At 44.2% G+C, this 20337-nt stretch overlaps 1 protein-coding gene across 1 annotated transcript in view; it reads right to left on the bottom strand.

Moving 5' to 3' along the window:
• The window catches only part of LOC132712346 (alpha-2-macroglobulin-like), a 73657-nt gene that overhangs the window by 40709 nt on the left and 12611 nt on the right, over positions 1-20337 (bottom strand). Inside the window, exons 7-17 of the mRNA XM_060693456.2 lie at positions 20149-20233; positions 15152-15269; positions 14083-14197; positions 12570-12679; positions 10682-10843; positions 9421-9645; positions 6383-6446; positions 5073-5218; positions 4433-4582; positions 2539-2700; positions 149-212 (exon numbers count right to left, since the gene is read on the bottom strand). Of these exons, the coding sequence (XP_060549439.2) occupies positions 149-212; positions 2539-2700; positions 4433-4582; positions 5073-5218; positions 6383-6446; positions 9421-9645; positions 10682-10843; positions 12570-12679; positions 14083-14197; positions 15152-15269; positions 20149-20233 (1401 nt within the window). The remainder of the gene's footprint in view (positions 1-148; positions 213-2538; positions 2701-4432; positions 4583-5072; positions 5219-6382; positions 6447-9420; positions 9646-10681; positions 10844-12569; positions 12680-14082; positions 14198-15151; positions 15270-20148; positions 20234-20337) is intronic.

Raw genomic sequence — 20337 nt, 5'->3', positions numbered from 1 at the left:
AGCCCTCTCAGTGGAACAGAGGAATTCGGGATCAAATCTCAACTATCGGGGTCTCCATCCATGAAAGAGTTCCAGCACTCAATCCTGGAAGTAGCTCGATTGTAAAAGATCCCTTTCCTTATCACTTTCTCCCCATTCCAGTTCTTACCTTCGTCGGAGCAGTATCCCGGGATGGTTAACCTGGTGTTGGTAAAAATGCTCAAGCCAAAGTCCTACCAGATGAAGCAAAGAGCCACTGAGAAACAGTCCTTTCTGCTCATGAAAACTACTTATCAATGTTTATTTTTCAGTATGTTCTAATATACATTCTAATATACAGTATAAGGAATATATTATTGTTCAAACTCTCTCCAGTAATTTTTTTTTTCATAATGCTGCATCCTCTGTAAATATCGCTGCCCATTTGGGTGGCACTTAAAGGAACAGACAAGCAACAGGTGGAAATTGGCCTCTTCAATAGCCGTCTATAGCCAGGAAGCCAATCCTTTGATAGGTCTGTAGCAGAGAAGCAGTGGGAGAGAAGTCTTTGCTCACGGGAGTCAAACTTGATCGCGTCACGTGGCATCTTGGGATGTATTGTGATGTTTTTTGCCTTTGCAGAGCTGGGGTGTGACGCATCCAGCCTGCGGGCCACCAGGTCTTCCTTAGCTGGTGGCAGCTCTTGGCAGATAGCAATAGCACTTAGAGTTATATACCGCTTCGTAGTGCTTTACAGCCCTCTCTGAGAGGTTTACAGAGTCAGCCTATTGCCCCCAACAATCTGGGTCCTCATTTTACCGATCCCAGAAGGATGGAAGCTGAGTCAACCTTGAGCCAGTCAGGTTCAAACTCCTGGAGTGAGCAGTGAGTTAGCCTGCAGTACTGCATTCTAACCACTGTGCCACCATGGCTCTGATCCTATATCAGCTTGGAAATTAAATTAATACAGGTAGTCCTCTACTTACAACAGTTTATTTAGTGACCATTCCAAGTTACAACATCACTGAAAGAAATGACTTATGACTGTTTGTCACAGCCAATTGCAGCATCCCGATGGTCATATGATCAAAATTCAGATGTTTGGCAACTGACTCTTTATTTATTTATTTATTTATTCATTCATTCATTCATTCACTCATTCATTAGACTTATATGCCGCCCTGTCTTCGAAAGGACTCAGGGCGGCTCACAACAATAAAACACACAAAGTCCAATTTTTAAAAATACCCAATAAACTATAAAAACCATTAAAACCCCCTCTAAACCCCCTTCAGTCCAAACCGGCCAGGCCGAATAGCCATGTTTTAAGGCCACGGCCTAAAGAGCGAAGGTCAGGGGCCCAGGGGGAGCCGATTCCACAGGGTAGGTGCGCCCACAGAGAAGGCCCGCTCCCTAGGGGTCACCAGCCGACATTGTCTGGCCGATGGCACCCCAAGGAGGCCCTCCCTGTGGGAACGCACCGGGCAATGGGGAGCAGTTGCTGGCCGCAGATGGTCCGCCAAATACTCCGGGCCTAAGCCATGTAGGGCTTTATAGCTGATTACCAGCACCTTGAATCTCACCCGGAGGGCAACTGGTAGCCAGTGCAGGTCCCGCAGGAGGGGTGTAACATGAGAGTGTTGGTACACTCCCATCACTACCCGCGCGGCCGCATTCTGCACCAGCTGAAGCCTCCGAGTGCAATTTATGACAATTGCAGTGGCTTGAGGTCATGTGATCATTTTTTGCAACCTTCTGAAAGTCAATGGGGAAGCCAGATTGACTTAAGAACCATGTTATTAATAGCAATAGCACTTAGACTTATATACCGCTTCAAAGTGCTTTAGTCTCTCTAAGTAGTTTACATACTGCTCCCAACAATCTGGGTCTTCATTTTACCGACCTCAGAAGCATGGAAGGCTGAGTCAACCTTGAGCTGCTCAGAATCGAACTCCTGGAATAAACAGTGAGTTAGCCTGCAGTACTGCATTCTAACCACTGTGCCACTATGACTCTTAACTCTTGGTGCAGTGATCCATTAAATAACTGTAGGAGGAAAAGTCATAAAACAGGGCAAAACTCACTTAACAAATGTCTCACTTAGCAATAGAATTTTGGGCCTCAATTATGGTCATAAATTGAGGACCACCTGTAAGGTCAGATTAAATCCCAGCAGATGGTTAGGAAGGACAATCCATTAAGAAAATAAGAAAAGTATATCATGAATGAAGGCGAATATACGTCTCCCAGGATAATGTTGCAGGATCCAATCTCGGTCAGTCACCGGGATGAGAGATTTTGTCTTCCGAGTTTTCGGACTCATTCTGGAGCCCATCTTCAGGGAACTTCTCTCTACCAGAATGTGTGCTAGTTTCCTGAGGATGGGCTCCAGCACGAGACCAAAAGCTCAGAAGACAAAATCTCTCATCCCATATTAGGTCCTGCAAGAAAACTATATGTCTATGGATCTGCCCAGGAAGGTACCATAAGTCTACTTCAGCTCAGCAGAGAACCTACTACGCACTTCTCCTTGCCTAATGAGAGCATCTCCCAAGAGGGAAACATAGCTTTGATGCTTACCCTGAATATCTTGTAAGTATCCCAATCTTCAGGGAGAAAATACACTGGGTCATCGATATTACCCCTGGATGGTTCTTCTGTAGGACAGGGATAAATATTGAACGGAGCTACAAAGAGGTCATAAGAGAAGATGGGATCCTTCTTGGGAAGGAAGCTGTAAACCTGAAACGAGAAAGGCTGCAATTGAGGATGGAGATTTGGATTAGAGGAACTTCCTGCCCATCAAGTTATCAGCCAATGAAACAAACTGTGCAATAGCACTTGGCAATAGCACTTAGACTTATATACCACTTCATACTGTTTTACAGCCCTCTCTAAGTGGTTTACAGAGTCAGCCTATTGCCCCCAATTATCTGGGCCCTCATTTTTACCGACCTCAGAAGGATGGAAGCCTGAGTCAACCTTGAGCCGGTCAGAATTGAATACCTGGTGTGAGCAGTGAGTTAGCCTGCAGTACCTGCATTCTAACCACTGTGCCACCATGGCTCTTAATGCAATGGGAGAAAGACCTTGGGAGATGAGGGAAGGAAGAGAGATCAGATGAAAGAGGGATGAACCTGAAGCTGAGCAATGGACAGAGAAAGAAATGTAGAGAGGATCCACCCTAACCAATCAGGTGATAAGAAGAGACAGCAGGCGAGTTGTACTTTCAAACCTGCAAGATTGGTATCAGCCTCTCAAGTACAGCAGACCAAACAATAAAACACAATAAGGTTAGTTAATTGTAAGGCCACATTAATAGACTCTTGCAAGTCTGAAAGGATAGTTATCCTGCCACATCTTTTTAGCAGTGGATCAATTAGGGCAGATCCCTTCCACATTTCTTTCTTTGCTCATTACTTCATTTCGAGCTCTTTAGGCAGCATCGCTTCTGTCTGTCTTCCAAGGTCATTCTCACATTCCATTACGGGCCACCACATGAAATGATGAGTTCTCTTTTACTGGAAATCTCAAAGCAGAGGCCACCTTGGTCTTCTGGCCAAGATGATCCAAATGTTTTTACACTGAGACATCTCTGAGACAGACTGGGTTAAGAATTCAGGAGTGATCCAAGCAAGCATCTATGTTTGATGGAGAACCAGAATTTGTCTTCTTGGTCTGTGTCCTTCCCCAGTACTCCACACTGGCCCTGGGACTCTTTGTCAACTTCAAAGGGAGATTTTGCTAATTGCAGCCATTGCCACTTTTCACCTTCCACAGAGTCAGGGAGGGGGGATGTCATTACCAGACAGCAAGAAGAAATCATCCCATGGGAACCAAAGTCGTCTAACCAGATGTTCTACTAAGACTTGGACAGTTTTCCATAAGAATACTGGACATTTAATTGGACAATATGACCTGCACTTATGGGGAGGGAAGGAAATTCTATTCTTTAATTATGTGGAAACTGTGGGAACTAGTTAGAGTTGGTTTTGCTTCAATCTGTGCAGATACGATGTACTCAATAAAGTTTAGCATAAAGAGATTGGATCATCTCAGGCTTGCTTGCTTGGTTGGGTTTTTCAATCGGAAACTTGACACTCTGAGATGGGGACTGACTCAAAGTTTCTCAAGAATTCTACTCCCAATCCATTACTTTCACCACGATAACACACTACTTCACATTATGGCAAAATCTCTGGACTGTGATATTGGGTTACCCTCGGTCTATATGCTTTGCCTTTCTATTTTTCCTACACCTCTAAAATTAATTTATGGACAATTTTCTTTGCTTCGTCTTCCCTGCAGTCCTCCCCTAGCTTCTTAAATTTAGTTGCCACCCAATATCTTCTAGTGTAAATTGTACATAAATGGCTGCAAGAGATCCTCTTTGAAGTACATCTTTATGGACAAAATGAAACCAGCAGGAGCCAGGACATATCTGGACCCGAAATGAAATGCAGTTGGAACTCACCTTCTCAGGGGAGAGCTCGGCTTCAGGTTTCAAGAGAAAGACACTCTGGTCAACGGCATGGACGGCACAGAGGGAACCAGGGGAAGCTGAAAGATGGAGTTGGGTTTTCTGGCCAGGCAGACCTTCTTGATCAGGGAACCACAGTTTAGCCTGTAAACATAAAACAGGTCTTTGAAAAAAATCTCTTCCTCTTGGTGTGGAATGAATGGAAGGAGAAATGAATGGGATGAAGTCATCCTTGTTATCATGCATATTGTAACCTTGAGTTGCCCTCTGTGACTAACCTCAAGCCACAGTTTGATAGGCTCAGTGGAACTACTGGCTGACCCCCCCCCCCCAAAAAAATAGGCTTAGGTTTAGCCGATGTTTGGGGTTTTCTTTCCATTGCAACTTGGTTATGACCCACTGAGATACTGGCATTCAAGGGAACAGGTCTGGCCAGGACATAACGGATTACATCAGCCTGCACAAGCAGATAGCAAAAGGGTAACTCAAGAACTATTTCTCAAAGGATCAGGAGCAAAGAAGGCTTTGTGGATTTTAGCGCCAGTAGAGTTGAATAGCACCAGCTTAAAACCTGTTCTGGAACATTAAGATTCTGCCTTTCTTTAACACCAGAACACAAAATGCACAACTTTACCTTGTTGGAAAAGCACTTTTCTACGATTAAGTTTCTCGAGTCAGCAACGAGTTCTCCATTGGGCAAAATGGTGTAGAGGAGCAAGTGGACCTTGGGAGCAGTGTCGAAATCCACCAAGAGATTCAAAAGGAAGTCCCCTTTAGTTTCTAAAGGATGAAATTCCCGGGTGGAGGAAAGAGAGATCAAAAGAGACATATAAATTTCATCAGATAGATACATACATACATACTTACATACATACATAGATAGACAGATAGATGCATATATAGATACATAAATAGAGAAAGAGGGAGAGATGCATAGATAGATATAGATAGATGGAATTAGTTCCAGTTGGAATACATCAGATTCACCAGGGTGACCACAACAGGCTGGGAAATGTGAGTCAAAAATGGATCATTTAAGAATCAGAAGCTGAAGGACTTCAGCTGCTGTCTTCTTTTCAGTTGTGAGGGCTTGCCTTCTCCACAATAAATTTTAGGTTTGTGGTGGCAATGATTAAGTCGGTGGTCCCACTTGTTTCAGGGATCCATGAAGCAGCAGGTGAATCTCCCTCCAGTAACATCTCCCGCTACATAGGAGAGCAATGGACATAAAACAGATCCCTGGCACATGCCATGGAGTCCTTCAACCCTTTGCCATCCTAAAAACCCCAAATGCTGCTTCAGACCAAGAGTCAGTGCTGTTAGTAGTGCCTCCCCATGGCTCTCCAGGGTTTCTGGAGGCTCTGGGTTGGACTTGGGGCCTTCTGTGTACCAGGTGATTGGGAACTGCATCCCATTCTCTATCCTTCCTTCTTCCACCTTGCATGTTTTGGTTATCCTTGAAAAGCAAGTCACATCCAGCATGCCAGCCTGCTGACTACAAGAGACTGAGCCCCTAAACTCCTCTGTGGGTCTCCGAGAAGGGTCTGTCCCAGAGGAAATGAAGAATAGGCATCTGGGCAGCCTTCTACCGTTGTTGCAAAGAGACATCCCTGTGATGCCCAGCAAAAAACTCAGGATGAAGGAAGCGGCTGCAGAGATTTGGGAGAAATGGCCTGTTCCTACTGCTTGAGACCATCCCTTTCCTCTGCCCAATGGCAGGGCTGGCTGTGTGTGCCCACCTTCCATGCCCTGCCAGTGTGAAATGGGATACAGTGAACCCAGCTGTGAGTGGGAAAAGGAAGAGAGGTTTTTCAGATGTACAAGGGGCACCCAGCATTCAGCAAGAGAGAACTGGAACTCCATAGATGGAGAGACCCTGAGAACATCTGGGAAGCTTTTTGCCAAGCAGGAAGGGGGAGTGTAATTTGGAGGGCGAACATTTACCTTCTCCCTGTTTTACTGGCTGCCGGTATGTCCCTGTTCGTATGATGTTCTCCCTAGCCTTGACCTGCATGGAAAGAAGAAATTCCTGCTAGATATGCTAGGGCTTGGACAAATCGATTGATTGATTGATTGATTGATTGATTGATTGATTGATTGATTGATTTGCAACTCTAAGTTGCAATTGTCTAGTTTAACCTTTTGATTAAAACAATAGAATAATAATTCATCCATGGGTTTGATCAGGAATCTGGTGAATTTGATGATTGCCTGAAGGGAACATATGTTGAGATGGCAAGGCTAAAATTCAGACCTATGCAGGCCTTTGTGCAGTGGTGAAATTCAAATATTTTTACTACTGAATCTGTGGGCGTGGCTTGGTAGCCATGGTGTGGCTTGGTGGCCGTGGCAGAGGAAGGATACTGCAAAATCTCTATTCCCACCCGACTCCAGGGGAAGGATACTGCAAAATCCCCAATCCCCCCCCCCCACTCATGGGGGAAGGATATTGCAAAATCTTCATTCCCACTCCACTCTGGGGCCAGCCAGAGGTGGTATTTGCTGGTTCTCCAAACTACTTAAAATTTCCACTACCGGTTCGCCAGAACCTGCTGGATTTCACCCCTGCCTTCGTGGTCATGGAAAATCCCAAAGAAAAAGACTAGCCTGTGGATTAGGCATGTGAGCAAAACCACAGAAGGCGTGCTTGACTATTTTTATAATTTCTATATTTCTAGATCTTATCTGGTATATGCAAGCTTCCTCTTATGTAACCAAGCAAAAGCAAAGAAATTTATAAATATCTGCCTCACACTGTGTTTGGGATTCCTCCACCTTTAGGGAGCCCCCGTCGTTAGCTGGGGCTCATCTGAATAAACGTGTTTGGCTTATCAAGACAAATCCGGACTCAGTCTTATTTTTTCACCGAGTCACACCTGAAATCCTGCATAACAATGGAATCGCAGTATTTTAGTTAGCAGGTGTGAGATGTGGGTAAAGCAATTGTTCTGAAGTATGCAACTTGAGGCAGCACCAAAGGAATTGAGGAGCTGAAATGTCACACATCTAGTTGTATAAGGGGCTTGTTAACACAAGTTCCCCACTTCTAGGAAAAGGACTCCGTCTTAGAAAAACCAACGCCCTGAAAATTTCCATTGTTATCCATCAGATGCTGCCATAGCATTACAGGTACTTCATTATGTTTTTGCAAGACAAACTATAAGCAGGGAGCTTCCAGATTACAGGTAGTCCTCAACCTACGACCACAATTGAGCCCAAAATTTATGTAGCTAAGTAAGACAGTTGTGAAGTGAGTTTTCCCCATTTTACAACTTTTCTTGCTACAATTGTTAAGTGAATCACTACAGTTGTTACGTTAGGGACACGATTGTTAAGTACATATGGCTCCCCCATTGACTTTGCATGTCAGAAGTTCACAAAGACCCCTAGGACACTGCAACCGTCAAAAATATGAATCGGAAGCCAGAAAAGTTGGAGAACTCTGTCTTAGCATGATAACACACACACACACACACACACACACACAAACGCATTAATCCTGATTAGTATTTTCTGTGAATACAGCTTTTGGATCTCTGAGCCTTTCCTGAGTAGAAATGCACACATGCCATTCTTGAGTTTTCCAAAAACTTAACTTGGTGTGAATCTGCTCTTCGCTGTGGGGATTCCCCCTCCTGTCTCTGTGGCCTCAGTTTCAGCTCATTGCAATCGCCTTCCAAAATCATAGAAAACCTAATAGATGTCATGCATCTTGAGCACAAATACAGTACTTTTAAGGAAACCTTGGACAGTGGTGGAAGAATAAGAGGAAACACTACTTGGACATAGTTTAAACTGGGATAACCACAAGGTGGAAGAAAATACGAAAGTGTAGCTTTGATTCTCACTGCTGACTTTTGCTATAATGGTTAAAAATATCAGCCCAGAAACTTGAAGGCCGTGAGTTCTAGTCTGGCATGAAGCCAACTGGGAGAGTGTGGGTCAGTCCCTATTCTAGGAAGAAGATAGGGACAAACCTCTTCTGAAAATGTTACCAAGAAAACTGTAGGGAATTGTCCAAGTAGCCGCTAGGAGCCAAGATGGACTTACACCAAAAAAGACCAAAAAAAAAGCCCAGTCAGGAGATTTGCTTGCCCAGATACACTCACCCTAACAAGGGTACAACTAAGGATGACTTAAGCGGGACTCACTCAAGGATCATGGGTAAACAAAGGCAGCCCTTGGGGCAGAGTGCGAAAGGGAGATTGCCTTGGTATATTTATGTTGTGGTTCAGTGCACATTGGAGTAAGGCCACACCTGGAATACGGCATCCAATTTTGGTCACCACATTACAAAAAAGATGTTGAGACCTTGGAAAAAGTGCAAAGAAGCGCAACTAAAAGCCTGGAGAGTAGAACGTCTGAAGAACAATTGCAGGATTTGGGTTTGGCTAGTCTAGAGAAAACAAAGACTAGGGGGGACATGATAGCAGCCTTCCAGGATTTGAGAGGCTGCCACAAAGAAGAGGGGGTCAATAAGGGGCGTGCATAAGTGCACCAACGTGCCTACCGTCCCTGTCCTAATGTCCCCTTTTACTCGTATCCCTTTCATGTATTAATAATCATGTTTATACTTACATCTGTTATCTAATATATGCTTGACAAATAAATAAATTAAAATAAATAATAAATACATTTATTTTCCAAAGCATCAGAAGGCAGGACAAGAAACAATGGACTGAAATTAATTAAGGAGAGAAGCAACCTGGAATTAAGGAGAAACTTCCTAACACTGAGGACAATTGACCAGTGGAACAGCTTGCCACCAGAAGTTCTGGGTGCTTCATCACTGGAGGTTTTAAGAAGAGACTGTACAGCCACCTGTCTGAGATGGTATAGGGTCTGCTAATTGATCAGGGGGTTGGACTAGAAGACCTCCAAGATCCCTTCCGGCTCTATTCTGATTGATCGATTGATTGATAGCTGTTTAACAAAGCGAAGCAAACATGCCTTGTGAATGCAGCCTTCGCCTGAAGACTCACCATGTAATAGAAGACAATCTCATCCTCCTTCTCATCACCTCGGTTAAGGATGTAATGCACCTGAAGTGGCTCATGGTGGCCGCAGCTTAACGTCTCTGACACAGGATCGATACGTAGGTAACTTTTGCTTGGAGAATAAAACAGGTACGCCCTGTAACTTGCTTTACCATGATGGGGTGTAACCCAGTGCTTGCTATTGCGCTCAGTTTTGTCTTGATACGAAGCCTGAGAGGAAAAGCACAGATTTAGAGAAATTAGGTGGGAGGCTGGCTGAGAACATTTCGTTGGCAAGGGCGAGAGAGATGGGTGGGTTGCTCCCAGTTCGGACCGGTTCGCAAGAACCGGTAGTAAAACCGGCAAGAAGTTTTACTATCGCTCTGGATGTCGTCATCAGCACTCTGCGCATGCGATCCCGTTGCGAACCGGTGATAAAGGTAAGTAGAACCCACCCCTGACCCCCACCCTCCTTAAGCAGTAAAGGACTCAAAGTCCAGCTTTGGGGGAGGGAAGATCACTTTCACCGCTTTAATCTAGAACTGAGCAGGGTCAGTCGTTCTGTTCCATACACGGACAGGAGACCACAAAGAAATCTTCTAGCCTGTGGACTAGACTTGTCAATTGAAAACACATCTGGGAATAAAGCCACAGGGGACCTTTCTTGCCATGGAAATGACAGGGTCCAGCCTGGGCCGGGATCTCAATGGTGACTTTTCAAAGGATAATATACAGGGTATTTTCGGAATGAGCAAGATGGAAAATCACCTTAAAAGTGGGGTGGGGGAAGACCGTGACAATGAGAAAAGAAAGACAGAGGGGGGGAAAGGGAGGAGCCCTAAGTACTTTTAACCAACTAACTAGAATAACTTTAACTTTATTGTCACTTTAAATCTATACTAATCAGCATACATTAAAATGAAATTTTGTTGCATAGAGCTCTCGAAGGGTCACCATCTCCAAAATACACTACACATAAACATGACAAAAATATAAGTAAGTAAATAAATAAAAAATATGCATATACCCACATATATTATATGACACAGAGAAACAGCACAATCTACTTCGGATGTATAAATGTACATGGCGAGAAAAACAAACCTTGCGAGTTTCCCAGACGGATGGCCTAGGGAACAAAGCTGTTACAGAATCTGATAGTCCTGGTAAAAATACTTTGAAACCTCTGCCCAGAGGGGAGCAACAGAAACAAACCATCGAGTGGGAATATCATAAAATACAGCCGTCGCAAATCGCGAAGACTAACCGTAAAAAACAAAGAGTCGCTTGTGATATTAGTGGTTTCTATGGAGAATTCAGCTCTCCCCTCAGCGTCCGTCACTTGATTGAGCCGCTGGTGAGTTGCCATTATCAAAATCTCCACTGTTCCATTGTTGATTGGCACCTCGTTGCTGTCTACCAGCTTCACCTGCGCACGAAAAACCGATTGACACATTGACCCAACTGGTTGCGGCCAAATATTTCAGGATTTACCAATGCAATTTCTACTCTGCCTTTCCTTCAGGGACGCCAAGCTTTCCCATCAAGCCATCCTAATTTTTTCCCCATCGCTACAACTCTGTGAAAAAGGGGAGACTAGCAGGAGGGACTTGAGCCTGGGAGTAGGTTCTGGGGCTGAGGCTGAGAAAGAAAGGGGACAAGCAAGGAGCCACTGGGAGATGGCGTTACAGGTTGGTTTGATAAACGGACTCTTTGTTAGGGAAAAAGGGCTTTGGGAGCTTCAAAGCAGAGCATCCGCAGGGGATGATAATAGCAGTAGCACTTCTATACTGCCCCATAATGCTTTACATACTCTCTGGACAGTTTACAATGTCAGCACGTTGCCCCCAACCATCTGAATCCTCAGCTGCAGGCTAAGTCACTGCTTACCACCAGCAGTTCGATGTCCTGAGCAGCTCGACGTTGACTCAGCCTTCCGTCCTTCCAAGGTCGGTAAAATGAGGACCCAGATGGTTGGGGGCAATAGGCCGTCCCTGTATACCGCTTAGAGAGGGCTGTAAAGCACTTTGAAGCAGTATATAAGACTAAGTGCTATTGCTATTGCTCTGAGGCATGATTGGGGCTTTGTGGTGGTTGCCATCTTGACTTTTTGGGGCTACCACCATCATTCCCATGGATACCCCTGCTTAATAATCCTGCTAATGAATAAAGGCTGAAAGGTTCCTATTGTAGAAACCAGCTTGTTTGCTTGCTTGCTCCTTCCTTCCTTCCTTCCTTCCTTCCTTCCTTCCTTCCTTCCTTCCTTCCCATCCATCCATCCATCCATCCATCCAACCAACTAACTAACTAACTAACTAACATCTGTTGGAAGAAATGTCCATCTGGATTCAGTTCCAAGTGGAGAGAAAGACCCTGGAAACATGCAAGCTGCTTGGAAAGGTGGTTTAATGGTGGACAGGACCACATGCGTTTTTTGGGTCCTGAGCAAATGAGCATATGGGGGGAGAGAGAGAGATTTATAGCCTCTCTTGAGCTTTGAATTTGAGTTTCCTGTTCCTGTGGCAAGGGCATGTATTCTGATTGGTTGTAGACTCCCATGTGGCCATGTGGGGTCATGGGTTATGATTCAAGTTTGGTTGACACTTTACGTTGATACAATGATGGGGCTTCGTTTGTGGCTGAATGGCTTTGCTCTGAAGGATAATCCCACCATCCTGGAGCAGAGGTCTTTTGTCCCTCCTTCCTTCCCTCCCACACTCCCTCCCTACTTCGACTGAAATGGTATAAGATCTCCTGATTGAGCAGGGGATTGAACTAGAACAGCGGCCCCCGACCTTTGGGGCACCAGAGACCCATTCGAAGGAGAGAAGCTTTTCCACGGACCAGAGAGGGTGTGGTTTCACATGGTGCCTGCATCCTACGGATGGGGCTTCGCTTGTTTGTGCAGCTCTGTTTCTGTCAGGCCACAGGCCGGTACTGAGCCATGGACCAGGGGAAGGAGACCCCTGAACTACAAGACATCCAAAGTCCCTTCCAAGTCTGTTATTCTGTATTCCTCAATGCTTTTACACTGCTTTTGATCATTCTAGCTCAACTGGAGCAGCTGTTAGGGTGAAGAAAGGGCATTGGAGCAGACTGGAGGGCTGATACGGCTTAAATCCAGCTATGCAGAGAACCCATAGCTCTCATCTTACCTTCACGACATAGGGCATGCCGGGTTTATAGTAACGGTCTGGGTTTTCAAAGGTAATTTTGCTCAACGTGGACGTGATCTCAATGGATTCTGTGCTATTCAGCTCCACTCCTGTTGAAGAGAAGTGTCATCTGCAAAAGGCTGTTTCATTCCCTTCCTCTCCAATTTCCCAGAAACTCCTTGTCTCTGGAGTGCCAAGAAGCCTGATTCTTTTGACGGACATGTGGATTTCTGCTTTGGACAAGGGGTTGGAATAGATGATCTCCAGGGCTCCCCATGTGCAGATTTCTCTGACGTGTCTATGAAGATTCTCAGTCATCCAAGTCATGGTTGTTCCAAAGGTGTTTTTTCAAGAGACAACTGGACTTTCTCGTTTTTCTTTGAAGACGTTTCGCTTCTCAATCCAAGAAACTCCTTCAAGGAACTGGAGAAGCTTCTTGGATGAGAAGTGAAAGATCTTCAAAGAAAAACAAGAAAGTCCAGTTGCCTCTTGAAAAAGCACCTTTGGGATTTCTCTGACATACTAATTCCTTCTGAATTTGGCACTCAGTAGCCCTTTAAAGGTTTCTCCCTGTCCAGTCATGAGTGGCTCAAAGGGGTAACGCGCATCTCCAGTTCTCAGCCTAGGGAATCTGTTGTCTGAGAGACACTTCCGTCATCATGTGGCCAGCAGAAAAGTATGTAACGCGGTAACCTTTTCCGCTGAAGAGATATCTATTTTTCTACCTACATTTGCATGCTTTCAGACTGCTAGGTTGGCAGGAGCTGGGGCGAGGATGGGAGCTCACCCAATCCTGAAATGCTCAGGACTCGAACCTGAGCTGTCAACTTTCCAGCTGATAAGCCCAGAGTCTTAACCACTGAGCCATCACACTCTTCATGGGATATCAAATTTGATTGGTATGCCTCAGAGTGCTTTCAACCAGCTGATTTCTTTCCCCCCACAAAATTTCATCACTTCACTGTCTGTGAAATGGGTATTGGAGCAGAGAATAATTTTCTCATTTATAACTGAGACGCCACTACTCTCTTAGACTTAGACAGGGGGTGTTTTTTTTCTATCAAGGTTGACTCAGCCTTCCAGCCTTCCGAGGTGGGTAAAATGAGGACCCAGATGGTTGGGGGCAATAGGCTGACTCTGTAAACCACTTAGAGAGCACTGTAATAGCAATAGCCCTTAGACCTATATACCACTTCACAGTGCTTTACAGCCCTCTCAAGCGGGTTACAGAGTCAGCCTATTGCCCCCAACCATCTGGGTCCTCATTTTACCCACCTCGGAAGGATGAAAGGCTGAGGCAACCTTGAGCCTGGTGAGATTCGAATTGTCAAATTGCAGGCAGCCGGCATTCAGCAGAAGCATCCTGCGGTACTGCATTCTATCCACTGTGCCACCAAGCACTGCAAAAACTGTAAGTCTAAGTGCTATTGCTATTGCTATCTCTTGTAAGAAATGGAAGCTTTAGGTCTGGCTCTGACAGCCCATTGGCGGTCTTCTGTTTCATGAAGATTACCTGTCCCTTCCTCTGTGATTTTGCCTTCTACGGCGATGGCCATCGAAAAGCCGAGCCACCTCAGTTGGAACTCCTCCATGTTCACCACCTTGGAGAAACAGCCGTCTCCATCTGCCTGCATGCCACAACAACCAAGAAAGAGCAGCCTGTGATCCCTTTGTAAATAACAACCTGCCTCCAGAAGTTGTGAATGCTCCAACACTGGAGGTTTTTAAGAAGTGATTGGACAACCATTTGTCTGAAATGGTATAGGGCAGGGATGGCTAACTTTTTTGCCATCGCGTGCCAGGAAGGGGGAGCAGGGGGTTGCGCACATATGCCCACACCCGTAATTCTATGCGCCCTGCCCCTGTGCACCCCCCCTCCCGCTGTCCCCCGCTTCTGGCACGCGATGGCCCAGTAGGCCCCTTTTTCTTTCTCACCTGGCTCCAGGGCCTCTCTAGGAGTCTGGGGAGGGCAAAAACAGCCTCCCACCCCACCCCAGAGATCCTCCTGAGACTGAAAATGGCCCATTTGACAACTTCTGGTGGGCCCAGAAGAGCTGAGCTCTCATGCCCACTGATATGGCCATCCGTGCCACCTGTGGCACGCATGCCATAGGTTCACCATCATGGGTATAGGATTTCCTTCCTGAGCAGGGGATTGGGCTAGAAGACCTCCAAGATCCCTCCCAAGTCTATTATTCTATTCTATTCTATTCTATTCTATTCTATTCTATTCTATTCTATTCTATTCTATTCTATTCCCTTCCCTTCCCTTCCCTTCCCCTCCCTTCCACTCCACTCCACTCTACTCTGTTTCAATGCAGAGCAATTTAATTGAAAGAAACATGGTTGAAAATGGGGGAAGAATGATATCTCTTTTTGCTATTTTTTTCCATACAGTTTCCATAGAGCGAGCATTGAATATTTTCAATTGTCTCAACAATTGTCTGAATATGACCCTCCCTACTATTTGCCGGAGTGAATCAAGAAAACATAATCCCCATTTTTAAATAACGACAGCAAAGAAATAGGTTTAAAATAGGTCTACAAAGCTATCCCAGCTGTGGAAACCCGACGTCCCTTACCATGCCTTCATATTCTTTACACAGACTCTCATCAGTTTTACACTGATGAGGCACGCTTTTGGGATGCCGGCAGAGCCTCAGGTTCATCAGGCCAGGCACTGGTTTTGCATAAGTGTACCTAGAGTCAGAACCCACCAAGATGGGCAAAAACACAGAGAGGGAGATGGTTTGCATAAAGAAAGAAGATCAAAGGAAAGGAACCTGCAGGATCCAAAGGAAGCCATGTGGGTATTTGTTGTTGTTTTTTACAAGATCCAATCTGAGTTAGTCCAGAGATTTAGTCTTCCAAACTTTCGGTGCCAGGCTGGAGATCATCCATAAAAAAACTCTCTCACCCTCTCTCTTTCTCCCTCTCCCTATTTCTCTCCCTCTCTTTCTCTCTGCTTCTCTTTCTCCCTCTCTCTCTTTCTCCCTCTCTTTCTCTCTGCCTCCCTCACTCCCTCTCTCTCTTTCTCCCTCTCTCTTTCTCTCTTTCCCTCTCCTTTCTCCCTCTCCCTCTCCCTCTCTCTCCCTCTCTTTCTCTCTCCCTCTCTCTCTTTCTCTCCCTCCCCCTCTCTCCCCTCCAGAATGTGGCCACTGGGCTCTTTTCTATGTGTACTATTTATATGGTGCCCAGTTATGTATGACTTTAATTAATTGGGGTATTGATGGCCAGATATTAAACCATTTTTGTTTCCAAACAACAACCAACCAGGGAAATAATAACCAATGTCTTAATAGCCAGAGAAACAACAACCAGCAACTTAACAGCCAGATGTCAATACCAATACCAGACGCAAACAAAAACAATTGTTGTTTGCGATTAACAACAAAGAGCCACACAGAACTAGGCACTACATAAATACTAGGCATAGAACAGCTTATTGCACACATTCTGGAGAGAGAGAGAGAGAGTACTTCCCTGAGGATGGACTCCAGCATGACTCCAAAACTTGGAAGACTGAACCTCTGGTCCCAGTGACTGACTCAGATTGGATCCCACAACATTATCCTGGGACACAGATACTTGCCTGCATTCATTTTTTTTTTTTATTTTAAAATAGTTTTTATTGAATATAAATATTAAAAAAGACATACGTAACATATACACAACAAACATTTATACAACATATACACAAAAAGAGTGTAATTTCTTCTTAAGCATTTTTTCAGAGTGACGTTCTACAATTTTACTTATAATATATTCCTTCACCTCTCTTTAATCTAATAATATTTTTTATTACATATATATGTATCAATCGGTAATATATCCCCTATATTTTTTGTATATTTCTAATTTTTAACCAATTATACCAATTATTCCATATTTTATAATAGTCTGATTCTTCTTTTTCTTGTAATTCTTTGGTTAACCTATCCATTTCAGCGCATTCTAAAATTTTCCCTATTACTTCTGTTTCACTTGGTATTTTTTCTTGTTTCCAATTTCTTGCGTAGGTTAGTTTCTTGCATTCATTTTTTTTTAAATTTATTATTTTAATAGCACATATATATCTAAGTCTGGCTTTGCTTTAGATTGCTTTAACCTTCTGTGTTGTCATGTATTGTATTTCTTATTTTTCTTTCTTTCATAATTAGTTATCTTTTTATTATGTCAGGTTATCATTGATTTTACATTATATTGTATTATGTTATTTTTGCCGTTTACCCATCATCTCAGACCAGAATGACTCTGGGCAATTTCCCGATACTATTAAAGAGCAAATCTTGCAGCCAGAATTTTTTCATTCTTTTTTTTTTTTTGTTCTTTCTGCTTGTTTATACTCTCTTTGTTTAAACAAGCCTTGTTCACCCAGCCTTTCATAATAACAACCTCACTAGGACTAGACTGCCTTAAAGGGAACTCTGCTTAATACTGTTATACATGTTCTCTCACCAGCTTCATCAGTATTTATCTATTAGGTTTATTACCTCCAGAGCCTCCAGGTATATTTATTTATACCTATGGGTTATTTTATCTTGTTATTTTTTTTATAAAAGATTTTTTTTTACTGCGCTCCGGTTTCCTTCAGAAGGAAGTAAATTATTACTATCATCATCATCACCTTCATCACTATTGTGCCTTTCTATCTATGCTCCACAAGGGGGCAATGCAAAGCCAACCTTGGCTGATCTCTGAGCCTGAGCAGGATATGGCCTGTTCAGTATTTGGATAGGAGGCCACCAGGAGATCCTAGGCTGGGATACTGAATATGACATTCTCAGAAGAAAACAACATCAAACCACTCCCGTGTCTCTGTCAAGAAACCTATATGGGCATGAAAACACCAAGAAGCGAGCAAAACATCTTGAAAAAGCTTTCCACTGCCATAGCCGAACCTCTACCCTTTTCCCCCAAAAATAAGACATCCCCTGATAATAAGCCCAATTGGGCTTTTGATCGCATGCACTGAAATAAGCCTCCCCCCGAAAATAAGCCCTCCTCGAAAATATTTAAACACAGAGCTGGAAATCAGATAAGATGGCAAGAGGAGCTCCATCTTGTTCCACGCGCCCAAAAATAATAAGACATCTCCGAAAATAAGGCCAAGCACTTATTTCGGGGTTCAAAAAAATATAAGACAGGGTCTTATTTTTGGGGAAACATGGTAAGCACAATCTATAAGGTATCTTTCAGAACCAGTTCCTTGCCCAACTTATGGTCATTAACCACTGTCATTCCAATCTTGGAAAAAGGAGACCCCAGTCTAGTAAAAAATTACAGACCAATCTCACTGTGTTGTGTCACCTGCAAAGTCATGGAATCAGTTATAAACTAATCCATCACCCTCCACTTAGAGACAAACAATCTACTCTCTAGCAAGCAGTTTGGTTTCAGGAAAAATTTGTCCTGTAATCTGCAACTCCTACACTGCAGAAACATTTGGACCACACAACTTGACCAGGGTAAAGCAATAGACACAATTTATATAAACTTCTGCAAAGCCTTTGATTCAGTGGTACACGACAAATTACTGTTAAAACTAAGCTCTTATGGCATTTTCGGACCCCTACACAAGTGGATAGCCACATTCCCGTCAAATAGACAACAAGTAGTCAAAATAGGGAGCGCCCTATCAGACCCTGCAACAGTTAATAGTGGTGTCCCCTAAGGCAGTGTTTTAGGACCCACACTCTTTCTGCTTTACATAAATGACCTTTGCGATCATATTATAAGAAGCTGCATCTTCTTTGCTGATGACGTAAAACTATTCAACACAGGGGTGAAATCTATTTACCTTCCCTACCGGTTTGGAAGTGTGCGCGCACCATCATCACATCCAATTTTTGACCCTCTGTGCATGTGCAGAAGGCTTTGTGCATGCACAGAGGATTAAAAACCAGGAAGTAACTGCATGTGGGTGGAGCCTCATGCTGCTGCCGCTACTGGTTCACCAAACCATGCACCACCACTGCTATCGGCTTGTGCGAGCTGGACAGAACCGGCAGGATTTCACCACTGATTCAACACCACTAACAATACTGTTGCCCTACAAAGCGACCTTGACTATGTATCTGAATGGTCAAACAATTGACAACTCCAAATCTCAACCAACAAATGTTTTACACATTGGCAACAAAAATCAGAACACCAAATACAAGCTGGGCGGATATGACCTCGTAGCAACCCTCACTCTGTCAAGGACCTAGGAGTACGCCTCTCAAACAATCTAAGCCCCAGATGCTGTAACAGTATTGCCAAAAAGGCATTAAGAGTTATTAACCTAATTTTGTGAAGCTTCTTCTCCAGTAACATTGTACTGCAAACTAGGGCATATAAAACCTTTTCCAGACCAATTCTCAAATACAGCTCATCTGCCTGGAATCCACACTATATCAGACATTAACACAATTGAGTAAGTCCAGAGGTACTTCATGAGAAGAGTACTCCACTCCTCTGCTCACAACAGAATACCTTATGCCATCAGGCTCAAATTTTTGGGATTGGAAAACCTAGAACTACGCTGCCCACGGTCTGACCTAAGTGTAGTACACAAAATTGTCTGCGACAATGTCCTACCTGTCAATACTACTTCAGCTTCAACTGCAATAATACACAGGGAAACAATAGATACAAACTCAAAGTAAACCACTCAAAACTCGGTTCCAGAAAATGCAACTTCAGCAACAGAGTGGTCAATGCCTGGAATGCACTACCTGACTCCATTGTTACATCCTCTAACCCCCACAGCTTCAACCTTAAGCTGTCTACCGTGGACCTTACCACATTCCTAAGAGGTCCGTAAAAGGGGCGTGCATCGTGCCTACCATCCCTGTCCTACTGTCCCCATTTACTTGTACTCATTCCTGGTTCATGTCCATGTTAATACTTATACCAGTTATCTAGTACATGTTTGACAAATTAAATAAAAATAAAACCTGAACAGGAGCAGATTTTCCATCCTCCCTTTCTTCTGCTGTTGTGGCCTGTCAGCTGCCAGCAGAGCTAGCAGCAGAGTCAGATGAGGAGGAGGTTGAGGGAGAGACTGGGCCAGTTTCGGAGCCTTTGGAAGGCTCTGATAAGGAAACAGCGGCAGAGGCAGAGCCAAGGCCTTCCATCATCCCCCAGGTGGAGAGGCAGCTGTGTTCAGGGCCTGAGCTGAGTGAAGAGGAGGAACAGATGGGGCCCATTCCAGATGCTCATATGAGTAGAGAGAAAAGGAGAGGAGAGCAAAGGAAAGCAATAAGCCAGCTCTCAGGGAAAAGGAGACGTAGATGCTAGCCAGCCTCTCCCTGTCTGGGAAATAAATAAGAGGTGTTGGGGAGTGGCCTGTTGTCACAGACAACTATTTGTTGTTCATATACAGCAAGCAATTCAGATTCCTTGGCCAGAACCAGGTTTCTTGGGACTAATTAACATTTGTTTTTTGTTCCTGCCCTGTTTTGAAAAGGGGTTTGTTTTACTCGCGAGCAAGCAGCCTATCATTCCTTGTGAAGGCTGGATCAGAACACACACCAGGAAAATCTTGAGCCTTCTGCTCACAATGGGAAAAGGAGAGTAGATGAGCATCACGTACCTGCCACACACACTGACTTCTATTTCCTTAGTCACAACTGTGATGAGCTTCGGGGCCTTCAACAAAAGCTCAAATTTGGGCAGAACTGGAAAGAGGGAAGGGAAGAAAAGAAAGTCATGAGGTGAACCTTGTGGAAGCACAAACTGTCCAGTTCTCTCCTGTGACCTCCCTTGCGGGGAGATGGGAGAA

This window comes from Pantherophis guttatus, chromosome 2 (assembly GCF_059756535.1).
Source record: "Pantherophis guttatus breed Tessera chromosome 2, ASM5975653v1, whole genome shotgun sequence".
Lineage (NCBI taxonomy): Eukaryota > Metazoa > Chordata > Lepidosauria > Squamata > Colubridae > Pantherophis > Pantherophis guttatus.
The sequence above is the reverse complement of the archived record's forward strand: the minus strand, read 5'-3'. Positions and strand labels throughout refer to the sequence as shown.